General features: G+C 38.8%; 1 protein-coding gene and 1 long non-coding RNA gene across 2 annotated transcripts in view; both read left to right on the top strand.

Moving 5' to 3' along the window:
- The window catches only part of LOC130103365 (uncharacterized), a 16999-nt gene extending 9785 nt beyond the window's left edge, over positions 1-7214 (top strand). Inside the window, exons 2-3 of the long non-coding RNA XR_008809340.1 lie at positions 6228-6275; positions 6494-7214. This is a non-coding gene — a long non-coding RNA (uncharacterized LOC130103365). The remainder of the gene's footprint in view (positions 1-6227; positions 6276-6493) is intronic.
- A 3006-nt stretch (positions 7215-10220) lies between these two features.
- si:dkeyp-68b7.12 (rho GTPase-activating protein 30) overlaps positions 10221-19362 on the top strand; it is a 37470-nt gene continuing 28328 nt past the window's right edge. The window contains exons 1-5 of the mRNA XM_056269601.1: positions 10221-10741; positions 13304-13406; positions 13522-13666; positions 14347-14429; positions 18407-18514. Of these exons, the coding sequence (XP_056125576.1) occupies positions 10654-10741; positions 13304-13406; positions 13522-13666; positions 14347-14429; positions 18407-18514 (527 nt within the window). The 5' untranslated portion in view covers positions 10221-10653. The remainder of the gene's footprint in view (positions 10742-13303; positions 13407-13521; positions 13667-14346; positions 14430-18406; positions 18515-19362) is intronic.

Raw genomic sequence — 19362 nt, forward strand, 5'->3', positions numbered from 1 at the left:
GCAAAGTATTCCTTTTCCTTTTCAAATCTCTCCTTGGCAAAGAACAAACTGCGATCAATAACTGCGAGCGAGACTGAATCATCTGAAGGTCATGTGACACACACTGGCATCACGAGGGACTTTTCCTTCTGCAAACATCTGAATCAATCAGTTCACAATGAGTCATATGTGATATATGATGTGTATTGTGCACTGCAAAATATATGCTTTTCCTCTGCCAGTTCAACTCTGGGGCGAGAGAGAGGATCACAGGAGGTGTAGCAGTTTAGCCATAATTTGCTGATCACGATATGGACAGGACATTACATTAGTAATGAAACTTTGAATCAATTGAACCAATTGATTCGCAAAATGATTCACTGTTTGGAAGCTCGACTCTCTGATGACGCCTGCTGGTCAGATCAGTGTAAATGCAACGAAAATGTCGGCCCAAATATGCATAAAAGGGTCAAAGGCCAATTTTAAAATACTAAAAATAATAATATCTGTTGCAATTGTTCAAACATTAAGGATGTTGTGTACACCTAAATTCATTTTAAAAATTTAATCTAAGTGATTTTAGTGTTTTTTCATCTAGATGAATTGTCCGTATAGCCTTAAAAAATGTCATGTGGTGCGACCGTGATTTATCTTAAAATGTATTAATTCCCTTAACATGCTTAAACATTATTTTACAAGTTCTTAGTTAGTATAAAGTGTTTAGAAACCAAGTATTTGCATTTCTTTTGAGTTTTTGTAAATAATGATCTCATTTTTTGTTCTATAATTTCTGAGTTGCCTTCTTAAATCTAGTTAACAGACTTATTTTTCCTGTAAATCACATAAAACTGATAGAAATGTTTTAAAAATAAAATTTACTAAAGCATACTGTGATTCATATTTCAGCCACAGAAATAAAATATTTTATTTTAAATTTAATACAGTGATTTCTTTTATTTGTCGCACCACATGATAAGTGGTCGCCCCAAATGACACGAAGACCTTATATAGTTAAAAATCTATTTAAAGAGATCAATGAACAATACATTTTATACAAAAAATCGATTTAAACCAGATTTTATACAAATTTCACAGAATTTTCCTGAACATAAATATTTAATAAACTTTTTTTTTAATAAAAATCACATCACAAACACAAGTGCACCATTTAATTTAACTTGACTTAGAATTTCTTTCTAAGAAATAATAATGTTATAGATATAAATTATTTAATAAAAGTATTGTATACAGTTAACATTTGGGGTCAATAGTTTTTTTAAAAGTAATTAATACTTTTATTAATCAAGGACACATTCAGTGTCACTTTCAGGCGCAGCTATAATGTTACGAAAGATTCTATTTCAAATAAATGCTGTTCTTTTGAACTTTCTATTCATCAAATAATCCTGACATATAAAATGTATCACAGTTTCTACAAAAATATGAACATGGATAATAATCAGAAATGTTTCTTGAGCAGCAAATCATTAGTGACTCGCACAGGGTATTTGTGGCAATAGCCAACAATACATTGTATGGGTCAAAATTATCAATTTTTTTCTTTTATTCCAAAAATCATTAGGATATGAAATAAAGATGTTTTATATTTTGTAAATGTCCTACCAGAAATGTCTAAACAATTATATTTGTGAGTGAATATAGCAATATCGCAAACATAAATGGACAACTTTAAAGGCGATTTTCTCAATGTTTCGATTTTGTAGCACCCTCAGATTCCAGATTTTCAGTTGTATCGACCAAATATTGTTCTATCTTAACAAATCATACATCAATAGAAAACTTATTTATTCAGCTTTCATATGATGTATAAATCTCAATTTCAAAAAATTTACCCATATGAGTGGTTTTGTGGTCTAGGGTTACATGTTAGAGTGATTTCTGAAGGATCACGTGACACTGAAGACTGGAGTAATGATGCTGAAAATTCAGCTTTGATCACAGGAATAAATTACACTTTACTGTATATTCACATAGAAAACAGATATTTTAAACTGTGATAATATTTCACTCTTCTCATCAAGGTACTCCGCTCTTGCTGCAGGGTAAGAATTTTTTCGCTTGGCAGGCAGTGGCATCTGGTAAAATAGTTTTAAATAAATAAATAGGCAATAATAAATACACTACAAATAAATGCAGTATTACTAAACTGAAATTACATGCTCTATTTTTTGTGCATTGTTCTCATATTGTACAAAGAGTGAACATAAACTGTCTGAAATATATATAAAAAAATCCCAAATTGCATAAAAATCTATTCCAAATGATACTAAAGCAAAGTACTTTTTAATATAAACCGTCGATTGAATATAAAAGCATAAAACTGCCAATCTAGGACATATATCTATCATTGAAAACAGTCTGCAGTGGTCGCACCACATGATATTTTCAAATTCAGTCATAATTTACAGGCACAGAATTGGCCACCTAAACAAAACAAGCTAGCTTGCCAAAAAAGGTCACTATGAAATTTATAATAAAAACATATATATTTATGGAAATAACTTTAATATTAAAAAAATTTTGAGGTCATACCACATGACATCCAAATTTGGAAACTACATACCAACCATTACAATGGTTTTTTTTTTTCCAATTTGAGAGAATTACAAACCTGCTTGCTGCTTCCATGGGTCCTTGGTAAATTGGTTTATGATGTAACTTCCTGTGTTTGAATGGTTTTCAACATATAAGTCCCAAAATGGTAGTTCTTTGATGGTCGCACCACATGATATTTCATAAAATAGACATCATCGGACAAAGTTTGTTTGTATATTATGATGGAAATATAAATGCAAATCCTTTTTTTAAATGAAATTTTTTGAATGAAAAATATTTTGGAAATCATGCCAAATAGTGCAGAATATAAATTTGAATAAATTCAGAGTAATTTCAAAGATGTTTTCAAAACAGAAGTTATGGCCGGACGGTCGCACCACATGATGTTTTGACACTTTAAATAACAACAACAAAAATAAAATAAGTAAAGGTTTTTGAAAAGTTAAAGTGAGTACATACATGGGAGAGGTACTACAAATATGCAGTATCTTTTTAGGCATTTAAACCCATTTTTGCCTGAAAAAATGCAGACGGGCAGAAAACTTAGGCGTCACGTCATTGACCCAAAAACAACTTTGACAAACCAATTACAAATGTTTTATTGAAAGTGTCATCTATTAAATCCAATTTACAAACCATTTAATACAAATAAATATGAAGTGTATGTGCTATGAGTTATGTTATTTTGTTAAATGGCTGGGCTGGTTTTTTATTTACTAATCTTCCTTTTTATTACATGAATAGCCTATTTTATAAAAAAAAAATGTCTACAAAAATGTATAAAACTGATCCGAGATCAGGTAAAAGCAATAGTTCATGGGTTCAAAGAGATCATCGCCCCCTAGCGGCGACCGTAGATATTTGTTTTTATTTAAAGTAACAAAGAGTCAAATGGACACGCCCACATAAAGAGAATCACCAGAACCTTCAAGTTACAAACAAGATGCAATAATTCTAGAAAGAAAATATCATATTGTTTCAAGAATATGCCATTTGAGGAGAGGATCTACCTCAGTCAAAACATTCTGAGAGTGGAAAGTGAACCCCAAAATTTTATGGATAAAAATTTACCAAACAAAATAAAAAAAAATAGGATATATTCCTTAGACTTGTTAGAAGTGTTAAGGCCCGTCCACACCAAGAACGATAACTATAAAGATAACTATAAAGATATCGTTCTGTTTATTCTGTCGCTTTAAATGCTCGAGCTCGTCACATCAGGATTGATTCTGATTGGCTGTCAATGTTTTTATCGTTCATTTGCTGGATAAAATAGTTCTGAATGTGATTCCAACGATATTTGTCTGTGCCGTTATCGTTATAGCTGTGGTGTGAACTCTGCTACTCTTTAATATTGAGAACGACTTTCAGAACTATATTATAAATCGTCATTGGTGTGAACTGTTTAGTAGCCAACGAACCATTGAAATTTCGAAACAGTTATGACGTAATGTAACTGACATCACGTGACTTTAAAATCACAGAATCATCACTGATTGCAACGGTTTCGAAGCTTCACGAAGCAGTTTTCCACTAGTGAACATATTCAAGGTATGACATCAATCAATACTCAAAACTAAACGGAAAAGGAAGATTATTTATCACCCCTAACTAACCAGTGTCACACTATTAAAGTTTTGATGATGGATGACGATTACAGTGACGAACAGGAGTCGTTAGTCGCGCGTGAGTGTCCGAGTTTCCACACACTGGGAATGTTTGTGTTTTGATGTGTTTGGTAATTCCGATACATTCACTCGAGATAAAAATGAGCTAAAATATATTTTCTGATAAATTTACCAAAAATGAGGCGAGTTTAATTTTAAAACAAGAACAAATATCTTCCAATGTGGTCATAAACTCACTTAATTTTCATACTTTTTTCCCCAGATCACAAGAGTTAATATCATGTAATTTTGAGTATCTTGATTGAAGACTTTTTTTTTGTGCTATGTATTTGTATATTAAAAGCTTTTGCACTGAAAGCACAATGTAAATCATAAAATTAAATTTTTCTTTTATGATTATGTTCTGAAAAGTTTTTCATGTGCACATTGGTTCGCATAATAGCTAATAATTATATAGACTCATTATATTTGTTTTTTTTAAATATATTATTTTGGATATTTCCTTCTGTTCATTTTTTTCTGTTAAATATTTTCTGTAACTTTCACCGTTTGCTGAAATTGTTGGATGTGGCACAGAAGTTTATTCAAATGTGCTATTAGTATACTTCTTTTAAACTAAAAAACAAGAAAATATACTTTGTCTAATTTCTCAGAAATATACTTTAAATTACACTTATGCTGACAGAAAAGTCTAAGTATATTTGGCCTATACTTGCACTCAATCTTTTGATCGAGATAAGTATAAAAAAGTATTCTAAGTTTGTCGCCGTGTTGTTTACTCTTCTGGGATTGAGTAGCCTATTAAATACTAGGAATTTGCTTCAAATTTACTTAAAGTACAGTTAAAGGTTAATGTCAAGTAAAGAAAACCTAAATAGACACATGGTAGTATATGTAAAGTGTATATAATATATAAAGTATGATGTTAAAGGGATAGTTCACCCAAAAATGAAAATTCTTTCATCATTTACTCACCCTCAAGTTGTTCCAAACCTCTTTGTTCTGCTGTACACAAAGGAAGATATTTGGAAGAATGTTTTAATCATTGAGATCTGTTTGATTAAAACATTCTTCCAAATACGAACAACTTGAGGGTGAGTAAATGATGAAAGAATTTTCATTTTTGGTTGAACTATCCCTTTAACTTCACTTAAAGAAAACATACAAGTATACTTGCAGTATAAAACTACTAGTAGTTTACTGAGAGTGTACTTCAAAGTGTACTTTCATAAACTAAAAAATGTGTAGCAAGTATTTGACTAGTAAACTGTCAATAAACCTATTAGTTCACTTGTAGTTGCAGTACAAATGAAAAATGTGGTTGTAAACTAGTTGTGTACTCAAAGTTTACCACTCTGAAAGTATACTTTTATACACTAAAAAGTGGGCTAATTTATTCCCAAGTAGTATTGAAACAGTACACTTACAAGTTTACCACTAGTGCATTGATATAAGGATACTTAGTTACTAGAAGTATACTGAAAAATTTACGTCAACTTATTTTTTCTAAGGAATTCTATGAGTGAAATTTTCTAAATGATGACTAAGAATGTCATATTTATGACAAAAGGTCAAAATTTTGGTATAGTGAGTCATAAGCATGAGATGAAAACTTAGTCATAATCATGACATTAAAAAGTAAAAAATCTGAAATTATGACATAGTAAGTCAAATTTTTATCTCACAATTAAGATTTAGTATATCATAATTATGACTTTTAATGTCATATTGAAGATTTAAGAAAACAAAGTACCATCATGTTTTTATTTGACACACACACACACACACACACACACACACACACACACACACACACACACACACACACACACACACACACACACACACACACACACACACACAATAGTACTACCATTGCATTCATTGACATATCTTATATCAGATAAATACCATGGTACATGCATATAGTAATCATAGAAATGCCTATTTTTGTTGGTTTTTTTTTTTTTTTACTTGGTATAATGGAAATATATATATATATACCATTATTTACCATGGAAATTTGGATATTTACCACATTAGGACAATGCAGTTCTTTGAAGTACCCTGGAGTACCATGAAAATACCATGGTAAGTGAATAAGCTAATCACTCTTGTTGTTTTCTAGCTTATGCATTAATACAGCTTATATACTCTAAACTTGCATACCATGAATATTGCTTTTATGATGAATTGCATGTGATGTTTCTCATTTGCAAGTTGCTTTGCTGAATGAATAAATGTAAATCATAGTATTATTCACAGTTTTGTGTCCTGCCTTGACCGCATCTATCTTTCCTCATATCTAGGCCTGATGTTGCACGTATGGATGAACCAGCGAGAGCTCGAGATAAAGGCGTCAATAAGAAATGGAGAATCAAGACAGAAACTAAAAGACTCAGGAAGTCAGTGAGGGAAGTTTAGTGGTTTCTTGCGTCACAGACACTTTACACTGACGCTTGTTGCCGGTGCAGAGAGAAAGGTAAGGACTGGAGGGTTTTCTTAATTCTTCTGTGTTTTTCTCCTCTCAATCTTTAACTTTAGCTTTAGCTTTAGCTGTAAAGATGCCTGATCGAGCGGCGTGTGATGGGATCCGCTCATGTAGGGGGAAAGTCCTGAGTTCGTTTGATGATGTGAACGTGAAGCTCTCATGGCCTTCAGATGTGATCAGTCATTTCCGCTAGAGCACCAGAGGCCGAGAGGAACCAACTCGCTGAAAAATCAGTCGAACATGATGCGAAACCCTCCAGAGGAGTTTGAGACGCAAAAACCGTGGCTGATTTTTGAGTCGATCTCCTGCGATACTTGCTGAAAGATATGAAGATCATGTTGAAATTGTGAGGGTGTGGCTTTGAACTGGTGCAAAACTCACGAACGGAGAAGAGGAAACGGTGGCACGCGACCCAACCCAGCGCTTCGTGATGTGAAGGGTTTCTACAGGAGAGTGTGTCATGGTTCAAAACTACAACTCCAGCAGATGAAATGTTGTTTATATGCAGGTTTGCTCTCCGTTTAGATGTTGTCCTGTTTTTGCATGTTGTGCAGTTCTTTCTGGTGTTTCCTGTGGTTGTGCACCTAGAGGAGTGTTTTATTGCTCACAGGCCGCACTTTCATAATTCAGATGACTTTAAAAAAATGCTTGGGTAACACTTTATTTTAGTGTCCTTGTTACATATGTAACATGTACTTACCGTAGTAATAACAGTCAATTATTCATAATTGCATGCAACTAACCCTCAACCACATCCTAACCCTATAGTAATACATGTAGTTACTTAATAATACTCAGTACTTACATATATAATTACACTGTAACAATGACACCTTAAAATAAAGTGTGACCAAATGTTATTTCTGAATGTTTTAACGTTTAGTGAACATTTCAATTTGCAAACATCCTGGGAAACGTTACATTCTGAAACTTGTAACATTTTTAAAAAATTAGATAAACTAAAATGTGTAAATAATAGGGATACACAATATATCGGCCACTATATCGGTATCGGACGATAAATGTTCATTTCTAATGTTATCGGCCCGATTAAAAAAAGATTTGGCTGATATATTAAAGCTGATAAATAATGTATTGTTTCCTTCAGCTGAGACTCTTCAGATGCGCACTGTTCAACGTGATCGTTTTGAATTGCTTGAAATATGATTGGAATCACTTCAAAAAAGGAAAATACAGTAAAGTGCAAGACAAGTCTGTCATATCAGCTACATAAAATTATACTGAGAACATTATTATAATTGTGTGTTTTGGACATGGATTTTAATGGTGAGACTTTGTTTTTGTAATCAGGCTCTCAAAAATTTTATAAACTTGGGATTAGATTTATCGGCCAATATATCGGTTATCGGCTTTCAAATATAAAGAATTATCGGTATCGGTGCATCCCTAGTAAATAACGTTTTTGTGCTCATGTTATTAAACTTTCTATTTTCATTGCTGGAAGGTTGTTTGTTCATAACGTTCTGAGGACATTCCCTGTTAGTTAATGGAGTTTTCAGTTACGTCCCATTTGAATAATAAAGTTTTATCGGTATTGATCTTAAATCAAAATACATTTACTTGAGATGCAGAATGCCATAAGATAAGAAGTCTTGTTTTCTACTTCTGTCAATTTACCTCTGAGTTTTGGGTGGATGTTTTAATTGGCTGTCAGTAGAGACGCAACGATATGAAAATGTTGGCCGATACCGATAACCGATAATTCTTTATATTTGAAAGCCGATAACCGATGTATTGGCTGATAAACCCTAATCCAAATTTTTATATCATTTTTGAGAGCCTGATTGCAAAAATAAGTCTCACCATTAAAAGTCATGTCACAAGCACACAAATATAATGTTCTTATTATAATTTTATGTAGCCGATATGAAAGACTTGCGCTTTACTGTATTTTCCTTTTTAAAGTGATTCCAATCATATTTCAAGCAATTCATAACCATCATGTTGAACATCTGAAGCGTCTCAGCTGAAGGAAATAATACATTTTTATCGGCTTAAAATGAACATATATCGGCCGATACCGATATGATGGCCGATATATCGTGCATCCCTAGCTGTCAGTATTAATGAAAAGTAATATTCATTCCTTAGTTTATCATGTTTTTTAAGGCTATTTCGAATCCCCAGTTTTCTGTCTTTGTGAACATGGTAACTTTGGTGGATAAAGCTCATGTTCTCACAGAGATTCTGGTCTATATTATCATGAAATCATCACACAGATTTGATGATGTGAATCTCCAGCTTTTTCCCAAAGCTGCTCTATTGGATTGAGATCTGGTGACTGAAGCCGTTTGAGTTCAGTGAACTCATCATGATCAAGAAACCAGATTTGAGCTTTGTGACATCAGAAGGGGTCGGCATCAATACTCAGGTTGGCTGTGACCTCTGACCTCTTGCTTCAATGAGGCATTTCTGGATATCTCCGCTTGTTCAGATCATTCTCTGTGAACACTCGAGATGGTTGTGTGTGAAACTCCCAGTGGATCAGCAGTTTCTGAAACACTCGTCTGACACCAACAACACATTCAGAGTCACTGAAATCAGCTTTATTCCTCGTTCTGATGCTCAGTTTGAACTTCTGCAGACCGGTTTAATTGCGTCGAGTTGCTGCTGTGTGATTGGCTGATTAGATATTTGCATACCTAGTAACTCACCCACACACAACCAGAGACACACACACACACAGAGAGACACACACACACACACTCTCTCACACACAGAGACACACACACACACTCTCTCACACACAACCAGAGACACTCTCTCTCACACACACACACACACACACACAGAGAGACACACACACTCTCTCTCACACACAACCAGAGACTCTCTCACTCACACACACACACACACACACACACACACACACACACACACACACTCTCTCACACACACAGAGACACACACACACACTCTCTCACACACAACCAGAGACACTCTCTCTCTCTCACACACACACACACACACACACACACACTCTCTCTCACACACAACCAGAGACACTCTCTCTCTCACTCACACTCACACACATACACACACAGAGACACTCACACACAGAGACACACTCACACACACACACACACACACACACACACACACACACACACACACACACACACACACACACACACACAGAGAGAGACACACACACAGACACTCTCACACACACAACCAGAGACTCTCACACACACACAGACACACACACTATCTCTCTCACACACACACACACACTCACACACAGAGACACACACACTCACAAACACAACCAGAGACACTCTCTCTCTCTCTCTCTCTCTCACACACACACACACACACACACACACGCACACACAGAGACACACACACTCACAAACACAACCAGAGACACACTCTCTCTCTCACTCACACACACACACACACACACACACACACAGAGAGAGACACACCCTCTCACACACACACACTCACACGCACACACAGAGACACCTCCTCTCACACACACTCACACACAGACACATGCATATGTTTTTCAGTTTTTTCACAAGTAAGTGAGTTTATGCTCTACAGCCTAGATCATTAAATCTTGGAAGAATTTGATAAAAAACTATTATTTCCAAAGAACCATAAAGCAACCCTTCAACAATCTTTATCTTTAAGAGTGAACACAATTATGTTATGTTAAACATTTTCTGAATATTGTGGCTTTTAAAGTATTAATTTCTTCATTTATATAGATACTGTATATTTCATATCTCTAGATATGAAGAGTCGATTCCATGAAGCAGTGCATCAGGATGAGGTTCATCAGTGAAGTTCTGGATCATAAATCAGGATTAAACTGATTCAACAGCGTCAGATATTCGACAACAGCCGTCATGTGCGGTTTAACTTCAGCAGTTCACACACACACTCATTAAACAGCTCACACACACACACGAGGCCTGAATGTTAGAGAGGAGGTGAAACACAAGCAAGATGAGGAGAGGCCGGAGAAAAGGAGGCAATCGGGATAAAGTGTTCGGATGTGATCTTCTGGATCATCTGACCTCCACCGCACAAGACAGTGAGTTATTCCTTTATTCCCACAAACTGAGTTTATCCCACAGACTGAGTTTATCCCACATACTGAGTTTATCCCACAGACTGAGTTTATCCCACAGACTGAGTTTATCCCACATACTGAGTTTATCCCACAGACTGAGTTTATCCCACAGACTGAGTTTATCCCACAGACTGAGTTTATCCCACAGACTGAGTTTATCCCCACAGACTGAGTTTATCCCCACAGACTGAGTTTATCCCACCGACTGAGTTTATCCCACAGACTGAGTTTATCCCACAGACTGAGTTTATCCCACATACTGAGTTTATCCCCACAGACTGAGTTTATCCCACAGACTGAGTTTATCCCCACAGACTGAGTTTATCCCCACAGACTGAGTTTATCCCACAGACTGAGTTTATCCCACAGACTGAGTTTATCCCACATACTGAGTTTATCCCCACAGACTGAGTTTATCCCACAGACTGAGTTTATCCCCACAGACTGAGTTTATCCCCACAGACTGAGTTTATCCCACAGACTGAGTTTATCCCACAGACTGAGTTTATCCCACAGACTGAGTTTATCCCCACAGACTGAGTTTATCCCACAGACTGAGTTTATCCCCACAGACTGAGTTTATCCCCACAGACTGAGTTTATCCCTCAGACTGAGTTTATCCCACAGACTGAGTTTATCCCCACAGACTGAGTTTATCCCCACAGACTGAGTTTATCCCTCAGACTGAGTTTATCCCACAGACTGAGTTTATCCCACAGACTGAGTTTATCCCACAGACTGAGTTTATCCCACCGACTGAGTTTATCCCACAGACTGAGTTTATCCCCACAGACTGAGTTTATCCCTCAGACTGAGTTTATCCCACAGACTGAGTTTATCCCCACAGACTGAGTTTATCCCACAGACTGAGTTTATCCCACAGACTGAGTTTATCCCACAGACTGAGTTTATCCCCACAGACTGAGTTTATCCCACAGACTGAGTTTATCCCCACAGACTGAGTTTATCCCCACAGACTGAGTTTATCCCTCAGACTGAGTTTATCCCCACAGACTGAGTTTATCCCACAGACTGAGTTTATCCCCACAGACTGAGTTTATCCCACAGACTGAGTTTATCCCACAGACTGAGTTTATCCCTCAGACTGAGTTTATCCCACAGACTGAGTTTATCCCCACAGACTGAGTTTATCCCACAGACTGAGTTTATCCCACAGACTGAGTTTATCCCACAGACTGAGTTTATCCCCACAGACTGAGTTTATCCCACAGACTGAGTTTATCCCCACAGACTGAGTTTATCCCCACAGACTGAGTTTATCCCTCAGACTGAGTTTATCCCCACAGACTGAGTTTATCCCACAGACTGAGTTTATCCCCACAGACTGAGTTTATCCCACAGACTGAGTTTATCCCACAGACTGAGTTTATCCCACAGACTGAGTTTATCCCACGGACTGAGTTTATCCCACAGACTGAGTTTATTCCCACAGACTGAGTTTATCCCACGGACTGAGTTTATCCCACAGACTGAGTTTATCCCACAGACTGAGTTTATCCCACAGACTGAGTTTATCCCTCAGACTGAGTTTATCCCCACGGACTGAGTTTATCCCACAGACTGAGTTTATCCCACAGACTGAGTTTATCCCACAGACTGAGTTTATCCCACAGACTGAGTTTATCCCACAGACTGAGTTTATCCCCACGGACTGAGTTTATCCCACAGACTGAGTTTATCCCTCAGACTGAGTTTATCCCCACGGACTGAGTTTATCCCACAGACTGAGTTTATCCCCACGGACTGAGTTTATCCCACGGACTGAGTTTGTCCCACAGACTGAGTTTATCCCACAGACTGAGTTTATCCCTCAGACTGAGTTTATCCCACAGACTGAGTTTATCCCCACAGACTGAGTTTATCCCCACGGACTGAGTTTATCCCCACAGACTGAGTTTATCCCCACGGACTGAGTTTATCCCCACAGACTGAGTTTATCCCCACAGACTGAGTTTATCCCCACAGACTGAGTTTATCCCCACAGACTGAGTTTATCCCCACAGACTGAGTTTATCCCCACAGACTGAGTTTATCCCACAGACTGAGTTTATCCCACAGACTGAGTTTATCCCACAGACTGAGTTTATCCCCACAGACTGAGTTTATCCCACAGACTGAGTTTATCCCCACAGACTGAGTTTATCCCACAGACTGAGTTTATCCCCACAGACTGAGTTTATCCCCACAGACTGAGTTTATCCCCACAGACTGAGTTTATCCCACAGACTGAGTTTATCCCACAGACTGAGTTTATCCCACAGACTGAGTTTATCCCACAGACTGAGTTTATCCCCACAGACTGAGTTTATCCCACAGACTGAGTTTATCCCCACAGACTGAGTTTATCCCACAGACTGAGTTTATCCCCACAGACTGAGTTTATCCCCACAGACTGAGTTTATTCCTTAATTCTCACAGTTTTTCATGTGTTTTTCTGCTTGAGTGCCTGAACATTCTCACACACACACACACACACACACTCAAACTCTCTCTGTGTTGCAGTTCCTCAGGTGTTGCGCAGCTGCGGCGAGTTCATCGAAGAACACGGGGTCGTGGACGGGATCTACAGACTGTCTGGAGTTTCATCCAACACACAGAAACTAAGGTGTGTTTGTGTGTGTGTGTGTTTGTGTGTGTGTGTGTGTGTGTGTGTGTGCGTGTGAGTCTGTGTGACATTTAAAGGCTTGAACACACTGATAGAGGAGTTCCTCTCATTGCAGGAGTGAGTTTGACTCTGAAGGGTCTCCGGATCTGAATAAGGACGTGTATCTGCAGGACATCCACTGCGTGAGCTCCGTGTGCAAAGCATATTTCAGAGAACTGCCCAACCCTCTGCTCACATACGAGCTGTACGACCGCTTCGCAGTGAGTCTCCCACAACATGAGCTGAGAAAGGCATTTAAATAGCTTTAAATCACTGCTAATGAAGAATGTAGATGTTGATCAATATGCAAAGCGTTGGCTGATATAATGCCAATATTTCATAAGATATATAATGGCTGTATTATTCATATATATGATACACTGTTTGAAAGCAGCCAGCTCACAAAAATATGCTCTAACGTTACCATTAACCCTTGTGCGTTAATTACTAAAAGTTTAACGTACGTCCAAAGAGTTTGTTTCTTTCTTTTGATATATTTCATGTTCATATATTCATTCAACAAATATATTCCGGGGGCCATGAAAATTTTGTGAAAATTTTGTGGAGAAAGTTTTCGGGGTTCAAGGTACTTTTATTATTTGTCACATACATGTGATGCAATGTAGTGAAATGGTTTTCCCCTAGTTTCTCGTCACACAATGCAAACATACTAACTACAATAAGATAAAGAGAAAAATAAATAAACTAAATTTTGAAAAACATGAATATAAATAAAATCAATATATGATCATATCTGTATTTGTATGTAATGTATGTGTTTTTACGTGGCTTAAAAGTTCTCCAGACTTATGTAACATAACGGTGCATTTCAGCAGTTCATCTCATGTGCTTTAAATGAAGACGTGTTGTGCGCTTTTAAGACGTGTTGTTCTCTGGTCAGGACGCGGTGGCTATTCAGCTGGAGGACGAGCGGCTGGTGAAGATCCGAGAGGTTCTGAAGGATTTACCGGCTCTTCACCACAGGTCAACACTCAACTAACACACACTTCATTTACTCAGTGCACTGCAAAACATGTTTTTCTTACTTAGTCTCGTTTCCAGTCCAAATATCTAAAAATCCTTAAATCAAGATGGATGAGTAAAATGACGTAAGATATTATGTCCTGTTTTCCGGGGGAATTATTCAAAATTAAGTTGATACTTAAAAAAAAAGCTAAATTTTCTGCCAAAGGGGTCAGAGAAATAATGTTAATTCAAACAGAAACAAAATTATTTTTCTTACCCCATTGGCAAATAATTTAGCTTGTTTTAAGCCAAAAATCACTTAATTTGATTTATTTTCTCAGAAAACAAGACTTAATATCTTATGGCATTTTACTACTTTAGTAAATGGATCTTGTTTTAAGAAATGTTAGATATTTGGACTGGAAACAAGACAAAAATACTAAGTAAGAGAAGCATTTTTTGCAGTGTACTCCATATTAGAGTCGTGTGCACGTCTGCTATTAGGTTTGTTAAAGTCATAGTTCACCCAAAAAAGTTGATCACTGATCAGCTAAAACTGAACTAAACTTTATTTACTCTCTCACAAACCTGCATAAAACATCTGGCAAGCTCCAAAAAGGACCAATAAACTAAATTAAAGGATATGGTACAGAAGTCCAGATCAGAGTAAGTTTTGTTGAAGTCATAGTTCACCCAAAAATGAATGTTTCTTTTCGCTGATTAATGGATATGCATGACTAAAAGCCTACATTAAATCTGGTCATCATATAAAGCCATCGAGTCTCTTCTGAAAACTTGACCCAGACAGCAGATCCGGCCCACATCGAAACAATGCTTTTCTTACTTAGTATATTTGTTTTGTATCCAAGAGATTTCTGTCCCTCCATTGACAGCTACGCAACTACCACTTTGACGCTTCAAAAAGTTCATTAAGAGATCGTAAAACTAATCCATACTGCAAAAAATGCTTTTCTTACTCAGTATTTTTGTCTCGTTTCCAGTCCAAATATCAAAAAATTCTTAAATCAAGAAGCATTTACTAAAGTAGTAAAATGACATAAGAAATTATATCTTGTTTTCTGGAAAAAAGAAAAAAAAATCTAAATTAAAATCTAAATTTACAGCCAAGTGTGATTGTGATTGAGTGCAACTCTCTCGAGGATCTTCGCCTTAAAAAGTAGATTAGAAATAGGACGGAAGTTAGAAAGAGAGGAAGGATCTAAAATAGTTTTTTTTTTTTAAGATATTCACCACAGCAACTTTAGGACTGTTAGGGAAGGAACCAGTAGCCAGGCATTTGTTAATAACCAGTAACAGGCCAGGACCAACTGGACCATAATGTGTCTCAGGAAAAAGGTGGAGTAATATCCCGAGGACAGAGAGTAGGGTTCAGGTGTCCAACACTTACATCAGTACTGAGTCCAGATCAGCTCAAACGCAGACCAGATGGAGGAACAGTGGAACAGCGTGAATATTATATACGGTAAATATATATATAAAGTTGTGATCTTATCAACAAAAAACTCCCCCCAGTTGTCCTAGAGAGCAGCAGAGGACTCCTAAACAGAAATGCACAGAAGGATTTAAAACAGAGTTATTAGTGGAAGAGAGAACTTGAGGTTTATGAAAAAAAAAAATTATGAGTTCAGAAAAATATTTGCATTTTGCGGCCTTTGCAGCTTTCTGCAACAAGTGGCACGAATGTGTCAAGATTTCATAAGAAATCTGCAATCGGTTCTTTTTCCATCGGCGCTCAGCCCGTCTACACACCGGTCCAGGGCACGTGTGTGTGTGTGTGTGTGTGTGTGCCGGGGCACGTGTGTGTGTGTGTGTGTGTGCCAGGGCACGTGTGTGTGTGTGTGCCAGGGCACGTGTGTGTGTGTGTGTGCCAGGGCACGTGTGTGTGTGTGTGTGCCAGGGCACGTGTGTGTGTGTGTGTGTGTGTGTGTGTGTGTGCCGGGGCACGTGTGTGTGTGTGTGTGTTTGTGTGTGTGTGCCGGGGCACGTGTGTGTGTGTGTGTGTGCCAGGGCACGTGTGTGTGTGTGTGTGCCAGGGCACGTGTGTGTGTGTGTGTGTGCCAGGGCACGTGTGTGTGTGTGTGTGTGTGTGTGTGTGCCGGGGCACGTGTGTGTGTGTGTGTGTTTGTGTGTGTGTGCCGGGGCACGTGTGTGTGTGTGTGTGTGCGTGTGCCAGGGCACGTGTGTGTGTGTGTGCCGGGGCACGTGTGTGTGTGTGTGTGCCAGGGCACGTGTGTGTGTGTGTGTGTGTGCCGGGGCACGTGTGTGTGTGTGTGTGTTTGTGTGTGTGTGCCGGGGCACGTGTGTGTGTGTGCGTGTGCCAGGGCACGTGTGTGTGTGTGTGCCGGGGCACGTGTGTGTGTGTGTGTGCCAGGGCACGTGTGTGTGTGTGTGTGTGTGTGTGCCGGGGCACGTGTGTGTGTGTGTGTGTGTGTTTGTGTGTGTGTGCCGGGGCACGTGTGTGTGTGTGTGCCGGGGCACGTGTGTGTGTGTGTGTGCCAGGGCACGTGTGTGTGTGTGTGTGTGTGTGTGCCGGGGCACGTGTGTGTGTGTGTGTGTTTGTGTGTGTGTGCCGGGGCACGTGTGTGTGTGTGTGTGCGTGTGCCAGGGCACGTGTGTGTGTGTGTGCCGGGGCACGTGTGTGTGTGTGTGTGCCAGGGCACGTGTGTGTGTGTGTGTGTGCCGGGGCACGTGTGTGTGCGTGTGTGTGCCATGGCACGTGTGTGTGTGTGTGCCGGGGCACGTGTGTGTGTGTGTGTGCCAAGGCACGTGTGTGTGTGTGTGTGCCAGGGCACGTGTGTGTGTGTGCCGGGGCACGTGTGTGTGTGTGTGTGCCAGGGCACGTGTGTGTGTGTGTGTGTGCCGGGGCACGTGTGTGTGCGTGTGTGTGCCATGGCACGTGTGTGTGTGTGTGCCGGGGCACGTGTGTGTGTGTGTGTGTGTGTGCCAAGGCACGTGTGTGTGTGTGTGTGCCAGGGCACGTGTGTGTGTGTGCCGGGGCACGTGTGTGTGTGTGTGTGTGTGCCAGGGCACGTGTGTGTGTGTGTGCCAGGGCACGTGTGTGTGTGTGTGTGTGTGTGCCAGGGCACGTGTGTCTGTGTGTGCAGGGGCACGTGTGTGTGTGTGTGTGTGTGCCAGGGCACGTGTGTGTGTGTGTGCAGGGGCACGTGTGTGTGTGTGTGTGTGTGTGTGTGTCAGGGCACTGGTGCGGGCGCATCGTTTGGATCCCGCGGTTTCCTCGCATATAAAGCTGCATAACTCCATCCCGTCTGAAGTCTATTCGGCGCAGTATATTTTGAAACGTCCTAAAACAAATGGTAATGTCATGTTGGCAGATTGGCACCTGTAGAATTTACTTTTGTTGAAAGTTTAGATAAAAGTAAAAAGCTACTATTATGTTTAGAACCATCAGAAGCAGTTCGACTTCACGAGCGCATTTCTTTACACACACACACACACACACACACAACTTCTACGGAAAACTTCTCATAATTTTGACTTTATTCTCGAAATGTTTCGACTTTAATCTCGTGTTTCCGTAAGTAAATGCTTCTTGATATAATATTTTTTTGACATTTGGACTGGAAACGAGACAAAAATACTAAGTAAGAAAAGCATGTTTGCAGTATGGATTAGTTTTACGATCTCTTTATGAACTTTTTGAAGCGCCAAAGTGTTAGTTGCGTAGCTGTCAATGGAGGGACGGAAATCTCTTGGATTTTATTTAAAACATTTTTATTTGTTTCGAAGATGAACATTTTTTGGTGAACTAATAACCCTTTACGATCCACTGAAACTGTTCTCTTTTTCAACATTTATTTATAAGAGTTCCAACTTGAGACGTGCACAGCTCATATAGACATGGAAAAGACAATCTTACTTAAATCATCATACTTTTATAGTGTTTTTGTTCTTTCTTGAGCTTGACAGAATAACTCAGAATAACTCCCCTTTCTTCAACACTCACTGTCTTCCAGAACTCTGGAGTATTTGATGCGGCATCTGGTCAAAATGTCCACGTTTGCATCCGAGACCAACATGCACTCCCGAAACCTGGCGATCGTCTGGGCCCCGAACCTCCTCAGGTATCTCTCACATAACTGCATTTATACATGTGCACCGCACGTGACTTACGGCTCATTTAGGGAACAGAAAGCTCCCAGAAATGTAGTGTTCTTATACTGAAGTATACACTGGCTGTGTTTCAATCCAACTCATTTAATGCACATTTTGAGATTCGCATACTGATTAAATTCCTCAAACACTCATGTGACTTTGCTCAGCGGAGGCTGTGATTGGATAGCTGGAGTAACCAGTGGACCAATGGCGTCGCAGCGTCTCTAATGTTGGTTCAGTGTTTCTGAAAGTCGAAGTGTGTGATCAGAGTGATTGGGTGTAATTCCCTCCAGAAGCGTCTCACACACACACACGAGTGTGTTCCCGAACACCAGCATCCGAACGCCAGAGAACACGACAGCGTTTACAGTTCACACACTCTCTGACACACACTCGGGAAAACAGACACATTGAAGAAACTAAAGGTTTTATTACTGATATTCTTCACCGGTTTCCCGGGAAGTGACGATTTAATTTCATTTAATGTAATTTTACACTGTTAAAAGTACAGTTTTCGGAAGTAAAAAAGAACAAATCATCTTGATGTCAGGCGTGAAGACGGCTCATGATTACACTATATTTACATGAATCAGCTGCGTTTAGCTGGACATTCAGGGAACAGGGTTTAGTTTAACATCTGCTGTGCCGAGAGTCATTTCTCGAGAGGTTTCTTTACTAAGATTTTGCATCAAAAATACCAAAATGAGAAAATCTCTGCCTGTTGTTTTCAAAAGTCAATTTAAAAAGCTAAGAAAAATGTTTACTTTAACTTTTAAATTCTTAAGTACATTGCAAAAAAATTATGTTGTTCTTGTTT

This window comes from Rhinichthys klamathensis, unplaced genomic scaffold (assembly GCF_029890125.1).
Source record: "Rhinichthys klamathensis goyatoka isolate OS25496 unplaced genomic scaffold, OSU_Roscu_1.1 h1tg000284l_1, whole genome shotgun sequence".
NCBI classification, from domain to species: Eukaryota; Metazoa; Chordata; class Actinopteri; order Cypriniformes; family Leuciscidae; genus Rhinichthys; species Rhinichthys klamathensis.